Here is a 23,174-nt window from a genome sequence, read left to right on the forward strand (position 1 = left end):
TATGGTGTTGGGTGAGGAGGGGGTGAGGTATGGTGTTGGGTGAGGAGGGGTGAGTATGGTGTTGGGTGAGGAGGGGTGAGGTATGGTGTTGGGTGAGGGGGGGGTGAGGTATGGTGTTGGGTGAGGAGGGGTGAGGTATGGTGTTGGGTGAGGAGGGGTGAGGTATTGTGTTGGGTGAGGAGGGGTGAGGTATGGTGTTGGGTGAGGAGGGGTGAGGTATGGTGTTGGGTGAGGAGGGGTGAGTATGGTGTTGGGTGAGGAGGGGTGAGGTATGGTGTTGGGTGAGGAGGGGTGAGGTATGGTGTTGGGTGAGGAGGGGTGAGGTATGGTGTTGGGTGAGGAGGGGTGAGGTATGGTGTTGGGTGAGGAGGGGGTGAGGTATGGTGTTGGGTGAGGAGGGGTGAGGTATGGTGTTGGGTGAGGAGGGGTGAGTATGGTGTTGGGTGAGGAGGGGTGAGGTATGGTGTTGGGTGAGGAGGGGTGAGTATGGTGTTGGGTGAGGAGGGGGTGAGGTATGGTGTTGGGTGAGGAGGGGTGAGGTATGGTGTTGGGTGAGGAGGGGTGAGGTATGGTGTTGGGTGAGGAGGGGGTGAGGTATGGTGTTGGGTGAGGGGAGGGGTGAGTATGGTGTTGGGTGAGGAGGGGTGAGGTATGGTGTTGGGTGAGGAGGGGTGAGGTATGGTGTTGGGTGAGGAGGGGGGTGAGTATGGTGTTGGGTGAGGAGGGGGTGAGTATGGTGTTGGGTGAGGAGGGGTGAGGTATGGTGTTGGGTGAGGAGGGGTGAGTATGGTGTTGGGTGAGGAGGGGGGTGAGGTATGGTGTTGGGTGAGGAGGGGTGAGTATGGTGTTGGGTGAGGAGGGGTGAGGTATGGTGTTGGGTGAGGGGAGGGGTGAGTATGGTGTTGGGTGAGGAGGGGTGAGGTATGGTGTTGGGTGAGGAGGGGGTGAGGTATGGTGTTGGGTGAGGAGGGGTGAGGTATGGTGTTGGGTGAGGAGGGGTGAGGTATGGTGTTGGGTGAGGAGGGGTGAGGTATGGTGTTGGGTGAGGAGGGGTGAGGTATGGTGTTGGGTGAGGAGGGTGAGGTATGGTGTTGGGTGAGGGGGGAGGAGGTATGGTGTTGGGTGAGAGGGGTGAGGTATGGTGTTGGGTGAGGAGGGGTGAGGTATGGTGTTGGGTGAGGAGGGGTGAGGTATGGTGTTGGGTGAGGAGGGGTGAGGTATGGTGTTGGGTGAGGAGGGGGTGAGTATGTGTTGGGTGAGGAGGGGTGAGGTATGGTGTTGGGGTGAGGAGTAGTGAGGTATGGTGTTGGGTGAGGAGGGGTGAGGTATGGTGTTGGGTGAGGAGGGGTGAGTATGGTGTTGGGTGAGGAATGGTGTTGGGTGAGGAGGGGTGAGTATGGTGTTGGGTGAGGAGTAGTGAGGTATGGTGTTGGGTGAGGAGGGGTGAGGTATGGTGTTGGGTGAGGAGGGGTGAGTATGGTGTTGGGTGAGGAGGGGTGAGGTATGGTGTTGGGTGAGGAGGGGTGAGTATGGTGTTGGGTGAGGAGGGGTGAGGTATGGTGTTGGGTGAGGAGGGGTGAGGTATGGTGTTGGGTGAGGGGGGGTGAGGTATGGTGTGGGGTGAGGGGGGGTGAGTATGGTGTTGGGTGAGGAGGGGTGAGTATGGTGTTGGGTGAGGAGGGGTGAGTATGGTGTTGGGTGAGGAGGGGTGAGTATGGTGTTGGGTGAGGAGGGGTGAGTATGGTGTTGTGTGAGGAGGGGTGAGGTATGGTGTTGGGTGAGGAGGGGGTGAGGTATGGTGTTGGGTGAGGAGGGGTGAGTATGGTGTTGTGTGAGGAGGGGTGAGGTATGGTGTTGGGTGAGGAGGGGGTGAGGTATGGTGTTGGGTGAGGAGGGGTGAGGTATGGTGTTGGGTGAGGAGGGGTGAGGTATGGTGTTGGGTGAGGAGGGGTGAGGTATGGTGTTGGGTGAGGAGGGGTGAGGTATGGTGTTGGGTGAGGAGGGTGAGGTATGGTGTTGGGTGAGGAGGGAGTGAGGTATGGTGTTGGGTGAGGAGGGGGTGAGGTATGGTGTTGGGTGAGGAGGGGGTGAGGTATGGTGTTGGGTGAGGAGGGGTGAGGTATGGTGTTGGGTGAGGAGGGGTGAGGTATGGTGTTGGGTGAGGAGGGGTGAGTATGGTGTTGGGTGAGGAGGGGTGAGTATGGTGTTGGGTGAGGAGGGTGAGGTATGGTGTTGGGTGAGGAGTAGTGAGGTATGGTGTTGGGTGAGGAGGGGTGAGGTATGGTGTTGGGTGAGGAGGGGTGAGTATGGTGTTGGGTGAGGAGGGGTGAGGTATGGTGTTGGGTGAGGAGGGGTGAGTATGGTGTTGGGTGAGGAGGGTGAGGTATGGTGTTGGGTGAGGAGGGGTGAGGTATGGTGTTGGGTGAGGAGGGTGAGGTATGGTGTTGGGTGAGGAGGGGTGAGGTATGGTGTTGGGTGAGGAGGGGTGAGTATGGTGTTGGGTGAGGAGGGGTGAGTATGGTGTTGGGTGAGGAGGGGTGAGTATGGTGTTGGGTGAGGAGGGGGTGAGTATGGTGTTGGGTGAGGAGGGGTGAGTATGGTGTTGTGTGAGGAGGGGTGAGGTATGGTGTTGGGTGAGGAGGGGTGAGGTATGGTGTTGGGTGAGGAGGGGTGAGGTATGGTGTTGGGTGAGGAGGGGTGAGGTATGGTGTTGGTGAGGAGGGGTGAGGTATGGTGTTGGGTGAGGAGGGGTGAGTATGGTGTTGGGTGAGGAGGGGTGAGTATGGTGTTGGGTGAGGAGGGGTGAGGTATGGTGTTGGGTGAGGAGGGGTGAGGTATGGTGTTGGGTGAGGAGGGGTGAGGTATGGTGTTGGGTGAGGAGGGGTGAGGTATGGTGTTGGGTGAGGAGGGGTGAGGTATGGTGTTGGGTGAGGAGGGGGTGAGGTATGGTGTTGGGTGAGGAGGGGTGAGGTATGGTGTTGGGTGAGGAGTGGTGAGGTATGGTGTTGGGTGAGGAGTGGTGAGGTATGGTGTTGGGTGAGGAGGGGTGAGGTATGGTGTTGGGTGAGGAGGGTGAGGTATGGTGTTGGGTGAGGAGGGGTGAGGTATGGTGTTGGGTGAGGAGGGGGTGAGTATGGTGTTGGGTGAGGAGGGGTGAGTATGGTGTTGGGTGAGGAGGGGGAGTGGGTGTTGGGTGAGGAGGGGTGAGTATGGTGTTGTGTGAGGAGGGGTGAGGTTTGGTGTTGGGTGAGGAGGGGGGTGAGGTATGGTGTTGGGTGAGGAGGGTGAGGTTTGGTGTTGGGTGAGGAGGGGTGAGGTATGGTGTTGGTGAGGAGGGGTGAGGTATGGTGTTGGGTGAGGAGGGGTGAGGAGGGGTGAGGTATGGTGTTGGGTGAGGAGGGGTGAGTATGGTGTTGGGTGAGGAGGGGTGAGGTATGGTGTTGGGTGAGGAGGGGTGAGGAGGGGTGAGGTATGGTGTTGGGTGAGGAGGGGTGATAACATAAGCAGCAGGCAGACAGACTATGTATAGACAAACGGCGGCCATTTTGTGAAATGTGGATTTACATTCAAGATTCACAAAATGGCCACTGATCCTCCTGTGTGGAGAGAGACAAGAAGAGAGGAGAGGAGATGAGAGGAGAGGAGAGGAGAGGAGAGGAGAGGAGAGGAGAGGAGAGGAGAGGAGAGGAGAGGAGAGGAGAGGAGAGGAGAGGAGAGGAGGGGAGGAGAGGAGAGGAGAGACCAGTACCCAGGGCTGTTGACTGTAGTCCTGTGGTAGTTGTTCCTGTTGGAGGAGCTGATCTGAGGGGGCTCCTTCCAATGCCTGGGGGGGGGGCAAGAGGTCTCATTAACCAATCAAAGACTCACACACCTGTAAAGATCACAGGTTGTAAGATCTGTGTTCAAATACTATTGCAAATATCTCAATTACTTTCACATACATTCAAAGTAAGTAATCAGATATATTGAATTTGAAAAGACAAATAGTTCAACATTTAAATGTATTTGGAAATACAGTTGGAAAGAATTAGAAAAATGCATTTAACCCGGGTATTTTACCCGGGTATTTAACCCGGGTATTTAACCCAGGTACTTCACCCGGTTATTTAACCCGGGTATTTAACCCGGGTATTTAACCCAGGTATTTAACCCAGGTATTTAACCCGGGTATTTCTAAATAGTATTTGAAATAAGTATTTGAACATCTATTTGGTTTTTACAAATAACCATTAAAATAGTCAAATAAAAGTACTTATATTTTCAAATACACAGAAACAAGTATTTCAAATACCATATATTCAAATACACATGTATTTGAACCCAGGTCTGATGTACCTCTGTGTGACTGTGTGTATCTGTATGTGACTGTGTGTGTGACTGATCGTGTCCGTATGTGTGAGAGTGTGTGTGTGTGTGTGTGTGTGTGTGTGTGTGTGTGTCTGTCTGTGTGTGTGTGTCTGTCTCGCTCTACGTACCGTGACCTGGAAGGGGCTGTTGGGGATGAGTTCCCCTCCAAAGCTCTGTCTGTGTGTGTCTGTGTGTGTGTGTCTGTCTACGCACCGTGACCTGGAAGGGGCTGTTGGGGATGAGTTCCCCTCCAAAGCTCTGTCTGTGTGTGTGTGTGTGTGTCTGTCTCGCTCTACGCACCGTGACCTGGAAGGGGCTGTTGGGGATGAGTTCCCCTCCAAAGCGAACACAGATGCAGTAATCTCCAGGCTGGGGGGCGGAGTAGAAGATATCAAAGGTTCCATCCTCATTCTCCACCACATCTACATCTAACTCCACCCCTTCTGGGGTACACACACTGGACGTCACCTAGAGAGGGAGGGGGGGAGGGGGAGGAGAGAGAGAGAGAGAGAGAGAGAGAGAGAGGGGGGGAGGGGGAGGGGGAGGGAGGGGGAGAGACAGAGAGACAGAGAGAGGGGGAGAGGGGAGAGGGAGAAAGGGAGGCAGGGGGGCAGAGAGAGAGACAGAGTGTTACAGTTAGACAATTTGTAATATTTGCATACCATAAAAGAGTACGTAACCCTAACCCTAACCCTAAACCTAACTCTAAACCTAACTCTAAACCTAACTCTAACCCTAACCCTAAACCTAACTCTAAACCTAACTCTAAACCTAACTCTAAACCTAACCCAAACAAATATAATAAATATAATCATTGTATGATGCCAACATCTGTCCATCTTCACCTTTCCTTTCCCAGCAGCCTTTGCATCCACAGTGATGACGGTCTGCTCACCACTCTGGATGGTCGGACCCACACCAGCTCCTGAGAGAGATGGAGGGATGGAGGGATGGAGGGATGGAGAGGTGGAGGGATGGAGGGATGGAGGGATGGAGGGATGGAGAGAAGGAGGGATGGAGGGATGGAGGGATGGAGGGATGGAGGGATGGAGAGATGGAGGGATGGAGAGAAGGAGGGATGGAGGGATGGAGGGATGGAGGGATGGAGAGGTGGAGGGATGGAGGGATGGAGGGATGGAGGGATGGAGGGATGGAGAGGTGGAGGGATGGAAGGGTGGAGGGATGGAGAGGTGGAGGGATGGAGGGATGGAGGGATGGAGGGATGGAGGGATGGAGGGATGGAGAGATGGAGAGAAGGAGGGATGGAGGGATGGAGGGATGGAGAGGTGGAGGGATGGAGGGATGGAGGGATGGAGGGATGGAGGGATGGAGAGGTGGAGGGATGGAGAGATGGAGGGATGGAGAGATGGAGGGATGGAGGGATGGAGGGATGGAGGGATGGAGGGATGGAGAGGTGGAGAGGTGGAGGGATGGAGGGATGGAGGGATGGTGAGGTGGAGGGATGGAGAGGTGGAGGGATGGTGAGGTGGAGGGATGGAGGGATGGAGGGATGGAGGGATGGAGGGATGGAGGGATGGAGAGGTGGAGGGATGGAGAGGTGGAGGGATGGAGGGATGGAGAGGTGGAGGGATGGAGGGATGGAGGGATGGTGAGGTGGAGGGATGGAGGGATGGAGGGATGGAGGGATGGAGGGATGGAGGGATGGAGGGATGGAGGGATGGAGAGATGGAGAGGTGGAGGGATGGAGGGATGGAGGGATGGAGAGGTGGAGGGATGGAGAGATGGAGGGATGGAGGGATGGAGGGATGGAGAGGTGGAGGGATGGAGGGATGAAGAGGTGGAGAGGTGGAGGGATGGAGGGATGGAGGGATGGTGAGGTGGAGGGATGGAGAGGTGGAGGGATGGTGAGGTGGAGGGATGGAGGGATGGAGGGATGGAGGGATGGAGAGGTGGAGGGATGGAGAGGTGGAGGGATGGAGGGATGGAGAGGTGGAGGGATGGAGGGATGGAGGGATGGTGAGGTGGAGGGATGGAGGGATGGAGGGATGGAGAGATGGAGAGGTGGAGGGATGGAGGGATGGAGGGATGGAGGGATGGAGAGATGGAGAGGGTGGAGGGATGGAGGGATGGAGGGATGGAGAGGTGGAGGGATGGAGAGATGGAGGGATGGAGGGATGGAGGGATGGAGAGGTGGAGGGATGGAGGGATGGAGGGATGGAGGGATGGAGGGATGGAGGGATGGAGAGGTGGAGGGATGGAGGGATGGAGAGATGGAGGGATGGAGAGATGGAGGGATGGAGGGATGGAGGGATGGAGGGATGGAGAGGGTGGAGAGGTGGAGGGATGGAGGGATGGAGGGATGGTGAGGTGGAGGGATGGAGAGGTGGAGGGATGGTGAGGTGGAGGGATGGAGGGATGGAGGGATGGAGGGATGGAGGGGTGGAGGGATGGAGGGATGGAGAGGTGGAGGGATGGAGGGATGGAGGGATGGTGAGGTGGAGGGATGGAGGGATGGAGGGATGGAGAGATGGAGAGGTGGAGGGATGGAGGGATGGAGGGATGGAGGGATGGAGAGATGGAGAGGTGGAGGGATGGAGGGATGGAGGGATGGAGAGGTGGAGGGATGGAGGGATGGAGAGGTGGAGGGATGGAGGGATGGAGAGGTGGAGGGATGGAGGGATGGAGAGGTGGAGGGATGGAAGGATGGAGAGGTGGAGGGATGGAGGGATGGAGGGATGGTGAGGTGGAGGGATGGAGGGATGGAGGGATGGAGAGATGGAGAGGTGGAGGGATGGAGGGATGGAGGGATGGAGGGATGGAGAGATGGAGAGGTGGAGGGATGGAGGGATGGAGGGATGGAGAGGTGGAGGGATGGAGGGATGGAGAGGTGGAGGGATGGAGGGATGGAGAGGTGGAGGGATGGAGGGATGGAGAGATGGAGAGGTGGAGGGATAGAGGGATGGAGGAATGGAGAGGTGGAGGGATGGAGGGATGGAGGGATGGAGGGATGGAGAGATGGAGGGATGGAGGGATGGAGGGATGGAGAGATGGAGAGGTGGAGGGATGGAGGGATGGAGGGATGGAGAGGTGGAGAGGTGGAGGGATGGAGAGATGGAGAGGTGGAGGGATGGAGGGATTGAGGGATGGAGGAATGGAGAGGTGGAGAGATGGAGGGATGGAGGGATGGAGGGATGGAGGGATGGAGGGATGGAGAGGTGGAGGGATGGAGGGATGGAGGGATGGAGAGGTGGAGAGGTGGAGGGATGGAGAGGTGGAGAGGTGGAGGGATGGAGAGGTGGAGAGGTGGAGGGATGGAGGGATGGAGGGATGGAGGGATGGAGAGATGGAGAGGTGGAGAGGTGGAGAGGTGGAGGGATGGAGGGATGGAGAGATGGAGGGATGGAGGGATGGAGGGATGGAGGGATGGAGGGATGGAGGGATGGAGAGATGGAGGGATGGAGAGATGGAGGGATGGAGGGATGGAGGGATGGAGGGATGGAGAGGTCGAGGGATGGAGGGATGGAGGGATGGAGGGATGGAGGGATGGAGAGATGGAGAGGTGGAGGGATGGAGGGATGGAGGGATGGAGAGGTGGAGAGGTGGAGGGATGGAGGAATGGAGAGGTGGAGAGATGGAGGGATGGAGGGATGGAGGGATGGAGGGATGGAGGGATGGAGGGATGGAGGGATGGAGAGGTGGAGGGATGGAGGGATGGATGGATGGAGAGGTGGAGAGGTGGAGGGATGGAGAGGTGGAGAGGTGGAGGGATGGAGGGATGGAGGGATGGAGGGATGGAGAGATGGAGAGGTGGAGGGATGGAGGGATGGAGAGATGGAGGGATGGAGGGATGGAGGGATGGAGGGATGGAGGGATGGAGAGATGGAGGGATGGAGAGATGGAGGGATGGAGGGATGGAGGGATGGAGGGATGGAGGGATGGAGAGGTCGAGGGATGGAGGGATGGAGGGATGGAGGGATGGAGGGATGGAGGGGAGGGATGGAGGGATGGAGGGATGGAGGGAAATATAGTCAGACACACAGAGAAACTCCCTCCCTCCACAGGTCATCCATGCATCCTCTCCATGATCCCATGAGCCCTATTCTATAGTGTACTATACATGTATAGGGAACACAATGTCACCATGCCAACTTCTACTGTTACACTACATTAGTTATTAGACTCAGAGAGAGAGAGACAGAGAGAGAGAAAGAGAGAGAGCGAGAGAGACAGAGAGAGAGAGAAAGAGAGAGAGCGAGAGAGAGAGACAGAGAGAGAGAGAGAGAAAACTTGGCAGTAGAAAACCTAAAAAGTATATTTGACCTCTCAGCTTCCCTATCAAATCTAAAAATCTCTAACAGAAAACCAAAGAAAAGTAACAACAGTGACAAATGGTTTGATGAAGAATGCAAAAACCTAAGAAAGAAATTGAGAAACCTATCCAACCAAAAACCCAGAAAACCTGAGCCTACACCTTCACTATGGTGAATCACTAAAACAATACAGAAATACACTACGGAAAAAGAAGGAACAGCATGTCAGAAATCAGCTCAATGTAATTGAAGAATCCATAGACTCTAACCACTTCTGGGAAAATTGGAAAACCCTAAACAAACAACAACACGAAGAGCTATCTATCCAAAATGGAGATGTATGGGTAAACCACTTCTCCAATCTTTTTGGCCCTATAACAAAGAACAAACAGCAAAAAAATATACATGATCAAATGCTAATCTTAGAATCAACTATTAAAGACTACCAGAACCCACTGGATTCTCCAATTACATTGAATGAACTACAGGACTAAATACAAACCCTCAAACCCAAAAAGGCCTGTGGTGTTGATGGTATCCTCAATGAAATGATAAAATATACAGACCACAAATTCCAATTGACTATACTTAAACTCTTTAACATCATCCTTAGCTCTGGCATCTTCCCCAATATTTGGAACCAAGGACTGATCACCCCAATCCACAAAAGTGGAGACAAATTTGACCCCAATAACTACCGTGGGATATGCTTCAACAGCAACCTTGGGAAAATCCTCTGCATTATCATTAACAGCAGACTAGTTAATTTCCTCAGTGAAGACACTGTACTGAGCAAATGTCAAAATGGCTCTTTACCAAATGACCGTACGACAGACCACGTATTCACCCTGCACAACCTAATTGACAAACAAACAAACCAAAACAAAGGCAAAGTCTTCTCATGCTTTGTTGATTTCAAAAAAGCTTTTGACTCAATTTGGCATGAGGGTCTGCTATACAAATAGATGGAAAGTGGGTTGGGGGAAAAACATCCAACATTATAAAATCCATGTACACAAACAACAAGTGTGCGGTTAAAATTGGCAAAAAACACACAAATTTCTTTCCACAGGGCCGTGGGGTGAGACAGGGATGCAGTTTAAGCCCCACCCTCTTCAACATATATATCAACGGATTGGCAAGGGCACTAGAACAGTCTGCAGCACCCGGCCTCACCCTACTAGAATCTGGAAGTCAAATGTCTTCTGTTTGCTGACGATCTGGTGCTTTTGTCCCCAACCAAGGAGGGTTCTACAGCAGCACCTATATTTTATGCACAGATTCTGTCGGATCTGGGCCCTGACAGAAAATCTCAGTAAGACAAATGTAATGGTGTTCCAAAAAAGGTCCAGTTACCAGGACCAGAAATACAAATTCCATCTAGACACCATTGCCCTAGAGCACACAAAAAACTATACATACCTCGGCCTAAACATCAGCACCACAGGTAACTTCCACAAAGCTGTGAACGATCTGAGAGACAAGAAGGGCCTTCTATGCCATCAAAAGGAACATAACATTTGACATACCAATTAGGATCTGGCAAAAAATACTTGAATCAGTTATAGAACCCATTGCCCTTTATGGTTGTGAGGTCTGGGATCCGCTCACCAACCAAGAATTCACAAAATGGGACAAACACCAAATTGAGACTCTGCATGCAGAATTCTACAAAAATATCCCCCATGTACAATGATAAACACCAAATAATGCATGCAGAGCAGAATTAGGCCGATACCTGCTAATGATCAAAATCCAGAAAAGAGCCGTTAAATTCTATAACCACTTAAAAGGAAGCGATTCCCAAACCTTCCATAACAAAGCCATCACCTACAGAGAGATGAACTTGGAGAAGAGTCCCCTAAGTAAGTTGGTCCTGGGGCTCTGTTAACAAACACAAACAGACCCCACACAGCCCCAGGACAACAACAACACAATTACACCCAACCAAATCATGAGAAAACAAAAAGAGAATTACTTGACACATTGGAATGAATTAACAAAAAAAACAGAGCAAACTAGAATGCTATTTGGCCCTAAACAGAGAGTACACAGTGGCAGAATACCTGACCACTGTGACTGATCCAAACTTAAGGAAAGCTTTGACTATGTACAGGCTCAGTGAGCATAGCCTTGCTATTGAGAAATGCCACCGTAGGCAGACCTGGCTCTCAGGAGAAGACAGGCTATGTGCACACTGCCCACAAAATGAGGTGGAGACTGAGCTGCACTTCCTAACCTCCTGCCAAATGTATGACCATATTAGAGACACATATTTCCCTCAGATTACAGCGATCCACAAAGAATTCGAAAACAAACCCAATTTTGATAAACTCCCTTATCTACTGGGTGAAAACCACAGTGTGCCATCACAGCTGCAAGATGTGTGACCTGTTGCCACAAGAAAAGGGCAACCAGTGAAGAACAAACACCATTGTAAATACAACCTATATTTATGTTGATTTATTTTCCCTTTTGTACTTTAACTAGTTGCACATTGTTACAACACTGTATATAGACATAATATGACATTTGAAATGTCTTTATTCTTTTGGAACTTCTGAGTGTAATGTTTACTGTTAATATTATATTGTTTATTTCCCTTTTGATTACTATCTACTTCACTTGCTTTGGCAACGTTAACATACGTTTCCCATGAAAATAAAGCCCTTAAATATAAATTGAGAGAGAGAGCAGGAAAAGGAGCTAGTTGAACTATAAAACTCTGCATGCAGAGTGACAGCCCAAAGTAACCAACAAGAGACGGAACAAGACCAGACCAGACTAGTGGATCTATCATCTAAGTGTTCTTACCCAGAGACGGAACAAGACCAGACCAGACTAGTGGATCTATCATCTAAGTGTTCTTACCCAGAGACGGAACAAGACCAGACCAGACTAGTGGATCTATCAGGCCGTGGCCGGCGATTGACAGTGAGAAGGAGAAGGGTGGAAGCAGGGGAGTGAAACAGTGACAAACACAATGACAGTCAGGGTGAGAGGCAGTAACTGGTGCTCCAAACGGAGGGATGAAACAAATGTGATGGAGGAGGGGAGGAGGGGGGGAGGAGGAAGGGGAGGAGGGGGGGAGGAGGAAGGGGAGGAGGGGGAGGAGGAAGGGGAGGAGGGTATATGTATGTGGGGTAAAGGGCACACTAATGCACAAATAATCCATCAATACAGTAACATACAATGTGTGTGTGTGTGTGTGTGTGTGTGTGTGTGTGTGTGTGTGTGTGTGTGTGTGTGTGTGTGTGTGTGTGTGTGTGTGTGTGTGTGTGTGTGTGTGTGTGTGTGTGTGTGTGTGTGTGTGTGTGTGTGTGTGTGTGCGTGCGTGCGTGCGTGCGTGCGTGCGTGCGTGCGTGCGTGCGTGCGTGCGTGCGTGCGTGCGTGCGTGCGTGCGTGTGTGTGCGTGCGTGCGTGTTGTAACGGTTTTGACTTGAGGTTATTTATAGGGGTGCCAGGTAGGTTGTGCCTACCAGAGAAAGCATGGGTTTCTCCTTTTAGTTTGGGAGGGAATGAGTCCCATCTGGTCCGTCAAGTCACACCAATACAAAGGACTTATGTAAAAGTCAAGATGGAAATATACTTTTCATAAACCCCTTAAAACCTTGGAAAGAACTTCAAACAAGTGTATTCTTTTGCGTGGTTGTATTAACAACATAAATGATCACACACACCCACACACAACAATATAACAAATCAATGCACTTATGTTCATTTAGAAATGTCCTGTACCTCGGGCATAAAAGAGTCCAGCCCGGTAAATAAGTTCAGTGACTCAAGTGACCTTAGTCCCGCAACGTTTGTCCGTAGCATAAACCCCAGTATATTCATACACTCAAAATAACACTTATTTTGTAACACAACTATAAAGCGTATCAAAGACTACCCAAAGAATAATACGTCCTCACAACTACATATATCACAGTATACATCACCCCAAACAAATGAAATACCGTGTACAAAAAGTTGTAGTCAGTCGGTCAGTCAGACAATCCGCCAACAGCTCTCCAGCGGAGAAAAGGCCACGAAAACCAACGGAGAAAGTTGTAGTCAGTCGGTCAGTCAGACAATCCGCCAACAGCTCCCCAGCGGAGAAAAGGCCCACGAAAACCAACGGAGAGTTGTAGTCCACAGACGCACAGAGTGGATCCAATCCTGGGTAAACTTCGCTTTAAGGCTACAAAACACACTGTAAGTCAACAAAACAAACGTCATGGCGAAGCTTCATCAACTGAAGGTAGTACACATCCTCATTCATGTCTCAATCACAACTTCCCCTTTTGCGCAGCTGATGCTGGCTATTTAATGAGGAATTAAAGGGGAAGCGCCCTATTAGAAGGAGAAGCACTGAGACGGTTCAGAAATATTCAGGGCCGTCACACACCCTCCCTGGAAAAAGCCGACCATTGCCCGGGAAGGCAGATCTTGGTCGGGGAAACCGAGAAAGGTCTCCTCATCACTTTCCTCTACAAAAATATTCATTACTTTTGGCGCTCACGCTCCTCAGCTGAGGGGTCACAGGCATTAAGCCGTGAGACTTCTGGGTCTGGGAATCCGAGAAAAGTCTCCCTTACTTTCCTCTTCAAAGATCTCCAGGACCTTGCGGCGCTCAATCTCCTCCAATTCCTCAGCCGAGGGGTAACAGGCCTTAAGGCGTGAGACATGGACAACGCGCATATCTTCACCTGTGTCCTCTTTCACCACTCGGTAGTTCACAGGGCCCATCTGCTCCACAATCCTATATGGTCCTTGCCATTTAGGAGCGAGCTTGGCCGAGAAGAATTGTTCAGCTTTCGAGTAAGGATGAGAGCGAAGCCACACCCGATCACGAAGCTGGAACTGCATGTCTCGTCTGTTCTTATCATAATTTCTCTTCTGCTTGAGTCGAGCCTGGATCATGTTCCTTGAGACAAGAGCTCTCAAGTCGTGAAGATGGACTACCTGGTCATAGCAAGCAGCGTCTGGAGTAAGCTGCTGGGGCTGTAGCACCACATCCAAGGGTCCTCGGAGGAGACGACTTAAGTTCAGCTCTGCAGGTGTGACTCCAGTGGACTCTTGCACAGCAGAATTCAGGGCAAATCGAAACTCGTGAAGGTGCTTGTCCCAGTGTTTGTGCTGGGTCCCTACATAGGAAGCAACCATTGTCTTCAAGGTTCGATTTACTCTCTCAGTGAGGTTGGTCTGTGGGTGATAGGCTGTGGTCAACTTCTGTCTCAGGTTCCCCATGATGGCTTTGTTCCTCAGGATGTCCTCCTCGGTCAGGTGCTCCCGACGCTTCCGTGACTCCAGCACCAGCCCGTTCACTGAGTAGAAATCTGCCAGGAAATTTCCCACACGCTCCGTTTTATCCTCTCGGAACAGCCATAAAAAATGGCACCCCAGATGGGACCTCAACATTGAGAACTAACCAAAGCAAATCTTTTGAGTGGAATTAAAATAATGGATTCACTACAAGAAAATGTGCTCATCCATATCCTACCACTCAAGGAACATGATCCAGGCTCGACTCAAGCAGAAGAGAAATTATGATAAGAACAGACGAGACATGCAGTTCCAGCTTCGTGATCGGGTGTGGCTTCGTGCCGGACCTCAATAGTGGCTATTGGCAGGTTGAGATGGACCAGGAAAGCAAGGACAAGACTGCTTTTGTCTGTGCTGAGGGCTTGTTTTCCTTTAAGGTGATGCCTTTTGGATTAAAGAATGCACCTGCCACTTTCCAAAGACTCATGGAGATTGCGTTAGGTGAGCTCAAAGGGAAGATATGTTTCGTCTACCTGGACGATATAATTATCTACTCCCAGAACAGAGAGCAACACTTTCAAGACCTTCAAGCAGTGTTGGACAAGCTAAGAGAAGCTGGTCTGACAGTGAACATGAAGAAGAGCAACTTCTGCCAAACCTCCCTGAAGTTCCTTGGCCATATTGTGTCTTGTGATGGTATTCATGTGGATCCTGAAAAGACCAAGGCTGTACAAGACTTCCCTGTGCCAACCACACTCAAGGCCCTTCAACGGTTCCTTGGGATGGCTGGATGGTACCATCGGTTTGTGTGGAACTTCTCCCAGGTGGCAGAACCCCTCAACGGGTTGAAGCGAAAAGGAGCGAAATTCCGATGGACGGCAGAGTGCCAGAACTCCTTTGAAACCCTGAAACGACACCTCGTCACACCTCCCATTTTGGGTTATCCCAACTTTGATTTCCCCTTTTTGTTGTTTACACTGATGCAAGTGATGTTGGACTTGGTGCTGTCCTAGTCCAACAGACTGGACTTGGTACTGAAGAAGTGCTAGCGTTACGCCAGTCGGACATTGAATGGAGCAGAACGGAACTACTCCACAACCGAGCAAGAGTGCCTTGCAGTTGTCTGGGCTTTGGAAAAGTGGAGGTACTACCTGGAGGGAAGACACTTCACTGTGGTCACTGACCATTCCTCCCTTGTGTGGGTGTTCAAGACCAACAAACCAAGCACCAGGCTCATCAGATGGGCTCTACGGTTGCAAGAGTTCACCTTTGCAGTAGAATACAGGAAAGGAAAATACAACACTGTTCCAGATGCCTTATCCAGAGCTCCTGCTTGTGGTAATGGTGGCCCTCATCTTACATGTGCTACTGTCCTGTCTAGCAGTCGAGACTCACCCAAAACTGACTTTCCCATCTCTGATGAGGTCATTTGGAAAGCCCAACAGGATGATCCAGAAGTACAGGCTTTGTACCAGACTATCCTGGAAGATGGAGAAAAGATGGTCAACCCCTACCACAAAGCTGACCATCATTGAAGACAAAGTCTACCGAGTTGTACAACTACCTCACAGAACACTCTACCAAATGTACATACCTGAAACTCTACGCCTTCAACTGCTTCAACATTTCCATGAAGACCCATTAGCTGGTCATTTGGGCAGGTTCAAAACCTACAAACGTTTGCAAGCATTACTGTACTGGCCACATCTGAGCATGGATGTGAAGTCACATATCCGAAACTGTCAGGTTTGTCAAATGTACAAACCAGAAGGTAGAAAACCTGCTGGCAAGTTGCAGCAAACTGTGGTTACCCGACCTTGGGAAATGTTAGGAGTGGATTTGATGGGTCCATTTCCAGAAGCTCCAATCAGAATGTGTACATGCTTGTTTTTGTTGATTACTATTCCAAGTGGGTTGAGCTCTTTGCCCTGCGTCAGGCCACAGCGAGGACCGTCTCTAACATCCTTACGAAAGAGATCTTGACTCGCTGGGGAGTGCCTGATTACATCCTGTCTGATCGAGGTTCCCAATTTGTCTCTGATCTCTTTGGAGAGACCTGCCAAAGATGGAACCTGAGACAGAAGTTGACCACAGCCTATCACCCACAGACCAACCTCACTGAGAGAGTAAATCGAACCTTGAAGACAATGGTTGCTTCCTATGTAGGGACCCAGCACAAACACTGGGACAAGCACCTTCACGAGTTTCGATTTGCCCTGAATTCTGCTGTGCAAGAGTCCACTGGAGTCACACCTGCAGAGCTGAACTCAAGTCGTCTCCTCCGAGGACCCTTGGATATGGTGCTACAGCCCCAGCAGCTTACTCCAGACGCTGCTTGCTATGACCAGGTAGTCCATCTCCACGACTTGAGAGCTCTTGTCTCAAGGAACATGATCCAGGCTCGACTCAAGCAGAAGAGAAATTATGATAAGAACAGACGAGACATGCAGTTCCAGCTTCGTGATCGGGTGTGGCTAGCTCTCATCCTTACTCGAAAGCTGAACAATTCTTCTCGGCCAAGCTCGCTCCTAAATGGCAAGGACCATATAGGATTGTGGAGCAGATGGGCCCTGTGAACTACCGGAGTGGTGAAAGAGGACACAGGTGAAGATATGCGCGTTGTCCATGTCTCACGCCTTAAGGCCTGTTACCCCTCGGCTGAGGAATTGGAGGAGATTGAGCGCCGCAAGGTCCTGGAGATCTTTGAAGAGGAAAGTAAGGAGACTTTTCTCGGATTCCCAGACCCAGAAGTCTCACGGCTTAATGCCTGTGACCCCTCAGCTGAGGAGCGTGAGCGCCAAAAAGTAATGAATATTTTTGTAGAGGAAAGTGATGAGGAGACCTTTCTCGGTTTCCCCGACCAAGATCTGCCTTCCCGGGCAATGGTCGGCTTTTTCCAGGGAGGGGGTGTGACGGCCCTGAATATTTCGGAACCGTCTCAGTGCTTCTCCTTCTAATAGGGCGCTTCCCCTTTAATTCCTCATTAAATAGCCAGCATCAGCTGCGCAAAAGGGGAAGTTGTGATTGAGACATGAATGAGGATGTGTACTACCTTCAGTTGATGAAGCTTCGCCATGACGTTTGTTTTGTTGCCTTACAGTGTGTTTTGTAGCCTTAAAGCGAGTTTACCCAGGATTGGATCCACTCTGTGCGTCTGTGGACTACAACTCTCCGTTGGTTTTCGTGGCCTTTTCTCCGCTGGGGAGCTGTTGGCGGATTGTCTGACTGACCGACTGACTACAACTTTCTCCGTTGGTTTTCGTGGCCTTTTCTCCGCTGGAGAGCTGTTGGCGGATTGTCTGACTGACCGACTGACTACAACTTTTTGTACACGGTATTTCATTTGTTTGGGGTGATGTATACTGTGATTTATGTAGTTGTGAGGACGTATTATTCTTTGGGTAGTCTTTGATACGCTTTATAGTTGTGTTACAAAATAAGTGTTATTTTGAGTGTATGAATATACTGGGTTTATGCTACGGACTAGCGTTGCGGGACTAAGGTCACTTGAGTCACTGAACTTATTTACCGGGCTGGACTCTTTTTATGCCCGAGGTACAGGACATTTCTAAATGAACATAAGTGCATTGATTTGTTATATTGTTGTGTGTGGGTGTGTGATCATTTATGTTGTTAATACAACCACGCAAAGAATACACTTGTTTGAAGTTCTTTCCAAGGTTTTAAAGGGGTTTATGAAAAGTATATTTCCATCTTGACTTTTACATAAGTCCTTTGTATTGGTGTGACTTGACGGACCAGATGGGACTCATTCCCTCCCAAACTAAAAGGAGAAACCCATGCTTTCTCTGGTAGGCACAACCTACCTGGCACCCCTATAAATAACCTCAAGTCAAAATTGCTGGTTTTGACTTGAGGTTATTTATAGGGGTGCCAGGTAGGTTGTGCCTACCAGAGAAAGCATGGGTTTCTCCTTTTAGTTTGGGAGGGAATGAGTCCCATCTGGTCCGTCAAGTCACACCAATACAAAGGACTTATGTAAAAGTCAAGATGGAAATATACTTTTCATAAACCCCTTAAAACCTTGGAAAGAACTTCAAACAAGTGTATTCTTTTGCGTGGTTGTATTAACAACATAAATGATCACACACACCCACACACAACAATATAACAAATCAATGCACTTATGTTCATTTAGAAATGTCCTGTACCTCGGGCATAAAAAAAGTCCAGCCCGGTAAATAAGTTCAGTGACTCAAGTGACCTTAGTCCCGCAACGTCATGGCGAAGCTTCATCAACTGAAGGTAGTACACATCCTCATTCATGTCTCAATCACAACTTCCCCTTTTGCGCAGCTGATGCTGGCTATTTAATGAGGAATTAAAGGGGAAGCGCCCTATTAGAAGGAGAAGCACTGAGACGGTTCAGAAATATTCAGGGCCGTCACAGTGTGTGTGTGTTACCTGTGACAGTACACTTGCTGGCGTCTCCAGTAGGTAGAGCCCTGATGCGGAAGGGGGAGTAGGGGATCTCATCCCCTCCATACTTAATCAGGATGGTGTAACTACCAGTCATGTCAGGTACATACGACACCAGGTAGGTCCCGTCCTGGTTGTCACGGATACTGGCCTTCTTAGGCTTCCCCTCTGGGTCCTAGAAACAGTCACCATGGAAACAGACAGTCAGATTAGGTAACCATCGAGACAGTCCGACAGATGAGGTCACCATGGAGATGAGACAGACACACACACTATAGGCTGGCCCGCCCGTGACCTTGGTAAGTATACATTTACATTTACATCATTTAGCAGACGCTCTTATCCACTGTCTCCTACACCTGGTTAGGACTCAGACATGGTGGGAGTAGATGTATTGGTAGGTTAGGACCCGTAGACATAGTGGGAGTAGATGTATTGGTAGGTTAGGACTCAGACATAGTGGGAGTAGATGTATTGGTAGGTTAGGACACGTAGACATAGTGGGAGTAGATGTATTGGTAGGTTAGGACTCAGACATAGTGGGAGTAGATGTATTGGTAGGTTAGGACTCAGACATAGTGGGAGTAGATGTATTGGTAGGTTAGGACTCAGACATAGTGGGAGTAGATGTATTGGTAGGTTAGGACTCAGACATAGTGGGAGTAGATGTATTGGTAGGTTAGGACTCTTAGACATAGTGGGAGTAGATGTATTGGTAGGTTAGGACTCAGACATAGTGGGAGTAGATGTATTGGTAGGTTAGGACTCAGACATAGTGGGAGTAGATGTATTGGTAGGTTAGGACCCGTAGACATAGTGGGAGTAGATGTATTGGTAGGTTAGGACTCAGACATAGTGGGAGTAGATGTATTGGTAGGTTAGGACTCAGACATAGTGGGAGTAGATGTATTGGTAGGTTAGGACCCGTAGACATAGTGGGAGTAGATGTATTGGTAGGTTAGGACTCAGACATAGTGGGAGTAGATGTATTGGTAGGTAAGGACTCAGACATAGTGGGAGTAGATGTATTGGTAGGTTAGGACTCAGACATAGTGGGAGTAGATGTATTGGTAGGTTAGGACCCGTAGACATAGTGGGAGTAGATGTATTGGTAGGTTAGGACTCAGACATAGTGGGAGTAGATGTATTGGTAGGTTAGGACTCAGACATAGTGGGAGTAGATGTATTGGTAGGTTAGGACCCAGAAATAGTGGGAGTAGATGTATTGGTAGGTTAGGACTCAGACATAGTGGGAGTAGATGTATTGGTAGGTTAGGACTCAGACATAGTGGAAGTAGATGTATTGGTAGGTTAGGACTCAGACATAGTGGGAGTAGATGTATTGGTAGGTTAGGACCCGTAGACATAGTGGGAGTAGATGTATTGGTAGGTTAGGACTCAGACATAGTGGAAGTAGATGTATTGGTAGGTTAGGACTCAGACATAGTGGGAGTAGATGTATTGGTAGGTTAGGACCCGTAGACATAGTGGGAGTAGATGTATTGGTAGGTTAGGACTCAGACATAGTGGGAGTAGATGTATTGGTAGGTTAGGACTCAGACATAGTGGGAGTAGATGTATTGGTAGGTTAGGACTCAGACATAGTGGGAGTAGATGTATTGGTAGGTTAGGACTCAGACATAGTGGGAGTAGATGTATTGGTAGGTTAGGACTCAGACATAGTGGGAGTAGATGTATTGGTAGGTTAGGACCCGTAGACATAGTGGGAGTAGATGTATTGGTAGGTTAGGACTCAGACATAGTGGGAGTAGATGTATTGGTAGGTTAGGACTCAGACATAGTAGGAGTAGATGTATTGGTAGGTTAGGACTCAGACATAGTGGGAGTAGATGTATTGGTAGGTTAGGACTCAGACATAGTGGGAGTAGATGTATTGGTAGGTTAGGACTCAGACATAGTGGGAGTAGATGTATTGGTAGGTTAGGACCCGTAGACATAGTGGGAGTAGATGTATTGGTAGGTTAGGACCTGTAGACATAGTGGGAGTAGATGTATTGGTAGGTTAGGACTCAGACATAGTGGGAGTAGATGTATTGGTAGGTTAGGACCCGTAGACATAGTGGGAGTAGATGTATTGGTAGGTTAGGACTCAGACATAGTAGGAGTAGATGTATTGGTAGGTTAGGACTCAGACATAGTGGGAGTAGATGTATTGGTAGGTTAGGACTCAGACATAGTGGGAGTAGATGTATTGGTAGGTTAGGACCCGTAGACATAGTGGGAGTAGATGTATTGGTAGGTTAGGACTCAGACATAGTGGGAGTAGATGTATTGGTAGGTTAGGACTCAGACATAGTGGGAGTAGATGTATTGGTAGGTTAGGACTCAGACATAGTGGGAGTAAATGTATTGGTAGGTTAGGACTCAGACATAGTGGGAGTAGATGTATTGGTAGGTTAGGACTCAGACATAGTGGAAGTAGATGTATTGGTAGGTTAGGACTCAGACATAGTGGGAGTAGATGTATTGGTAGGTTAGGACTCAGACATAGTGGGAGTAAATGTATTGGTAGGTTAGGACTCAGACATAGTGGGAGTAGATGTATTGGTAGGTTAGGACTCAGACATAGTGGAAGTAGATGTATTGGTAGGTTAGGACTCAGACATAGTGGGAGTAGATGTATTGGTAGGTTAGGACCCGTAGACATAGTGGGAGTAGATGTATTGGTAGGTTAGGACTCAGACATAGTGGGAGTAGATGTATTGGTAGGTTAGGACTCAGACATAGTGGGAGTAGATGTATTGGTAGGTTAGGACTCAGACATAGTGGGAGTAGATGTATTGGTAGGTTAGGACTCAGACATAGTGGGAGTAGATGTATTGGTAGGTTAGGACTCAGACATAGTGGGAGTAGATGTATTGGTAGGTTAGGACCCGTAGACATAGTGGGAGTAGATGTATTGGTAGGTTAGGACTCAGACATAGTGGGAGTAGATGTATTGGTAGGTTAGGACTCAGACATAGTAGGAGTAGATGTATTGGTAGGTTAGGACTCAGACATAGTGGGAGTAGATGTATTGGTAGGTTAGGACTCAGACATAGTGGGAGTAGATGTATTGGTAGGTTAGGACTCAGACATAGTGGGAGTAGATGTATTGGTAGGTTAGGACCCGTAGACATAGTGGGAGTAGATGTATTGGTAGGTTAGGACCCGTAGACATAGTGGGAGTAGATGTATTGGTAAGTTAGGACTCAGACATAGTGGGAGTAGATGTATTGGTAGGTTAGGACCCGTAGACATAGTGGGAGTAGATGTATTGGTAGGTTAGGACTCAGACATAGTAAGAGTAGATGTATTGGTAGGTTAGGACTCAGACATAGTGGGAGTAGATGTATTGGTAGGTTAGGACTCAGACATAGTGGGAGTAGATGTATTGGTAGGTTAGGACCCGTAGACATAGTGGGAGTAGATGTATTGGTAGGTTAGGACTCAGGCATAGTGGGAGTAGATGTATTGGTAGGTTAGGACCCGTAGACATAGTGGGAGTAGATGTATTGGTAGGTTAGGACTCAGACATAGTGGGAGTAGATGTATTGGTAGGTTAGGACTCAGACATAGTAGGAGTAGATGTATTGGTAGGTTAGGACTCAGACATAGTGGGAGTAGATGTATTGGTAGGTTAGGACTCAGACATAGTGGGAGTAGATGTATTGGTAGGTTAGGACTCAGACATAGTGGGAGTAGATGTATTGGTAGGTTAGGACCCGTAGACATAGTGGGAGTAGATGTATTGGTAGGTTAGGACCCGTAGACATAGTGGGAGTAGATGTATTGGTAAGTTAGGACTCAGACATAGTGGGAGTAGATGTATTGGTAGGTTAGGACCCGTAGACATAGTGGGAGTAGATGTATTGGTAGGTTAGGACTCAGACATAGTAAGAGTAGATGTATTGGTAGGTTAGGACTCAGACATAGTGGGAGTAGATGTATTGGTAGGTTAGGACTCAGACATAGTGGGAGTAGATGTATTGGTAGGTTAGGACCCGTAGACATAGTGGGAGTAGATGTATTGGTAGGTTAGGACTCAGGCATAGTGGGAGTAGATGTATTGGTAGGTTAGGACTCAGACATAGTGGGAGTAGATCTATTGGTAGGTTAGGACTCAGACATAGTGGGAGTAGATGTATTGGTAGGTTAGGACTCAGACATAGTGGGAGTAGATGTATTGGTAGGTTAGGACTCAGACATAGTGGGAGTAGATGTATTGGTAGGTTAGGACCCGTAGACATAGTGGGAGTAGATGTATTGGTAGGTTAGGACTCAGACATAGTGGGAGTAGATGTATTGGTAGGTTAGGACCCGTAGACATAGTGGGAGTAGATGTATTGGTAGGTTAGGACTCAGACATAGTGGGAGTATATGTATTGGTAGGTTAGGACTCAGACATAGTGGGAGTAGATGTATTGGTAGGTTAGGACCCGTAGACATAGTGGGAGTAGATGTATTGGTAGGTTAGGACTCAGACATAGTGGGAGTAGATGTATTGGTAGGTTAGGACTCAGACATAGTGGGAGTAGATGTATTGGTAGGTTAGGACTCAGACATAGTGGGGGTAGATGTATTGGTAGGTTAGGACTCAGACATAGTGGGAGTAGATGTATTGGTAGGTTAGGACTCAGACATAGTGGGAGTAGATGTATTGGTAGGTTAGGACTCTTAGACATAGTGGGAGTAGATGTATTGGTAGGTTAGGACTCAGACATAGTGGGAGTAGATGTATTGGTAGGTTAGGACTCTTAGACATAGTGGGAGTAGATGTATTGGTAGGTTAGGACTCTTAGACATAGTGGGAGTAGATGTATTGGTAGGTTAGGACTCAGACATAGTGGGAGTAGATGTATTGGTAGG

At 49.2% G+C, this 23,174-nt stretch overlaps 1 protein-coding gene across 1 annotated transcript in view; it reads right to left on the minus strand.

Annotated features, from left to right (window-relative positions):
• The window catches only part of LOC121587361 (filamin-A-like), a 203,592-nt gene that overhangs the window by 32,627 nt on the left and 147,791 nt on the right, over positions 1-23,174 (minus strand). Inside the window, exons 28-31 of the mRNA XM_045206810.1 lie at positions 18,291-18,480; positions 5,193-5,272; positions 4,648-4,815; positions 3,749-3,823 (exon numbers count right to left, since the gene is read on the minus strand). Of these exons, the coding sequence (XP_045062745.1) occupies positions 3,749-3,823; positions 4,648-4,815; positions 5,193-5,272; positions 18,291-18,480 (513 nt within the window). The remainder of the gene's footprint in view (positions 1-3,748; positions 3,824-4,647; positions 4,816-5,192; positions 5,273-18,290; positions 18,481-23,174) is intronic.

The sequence above is a fragment of the Coregonus clupeaformis genome, chromosome 24, assembly GCF_020615455.1.
Source record: "Coregonus clupeaformis isolate EN_2021a chromosome 24, ASM2061545v1, whole genome shotgun sequence".
Taxonomy (NCBI): domain Eukaryota; kingdom Metazoa; phylum Chordata; class Actinopteri; order Salmoniformes; family Salmonidae; genus Coregonus; species Coregonus clupeaformis.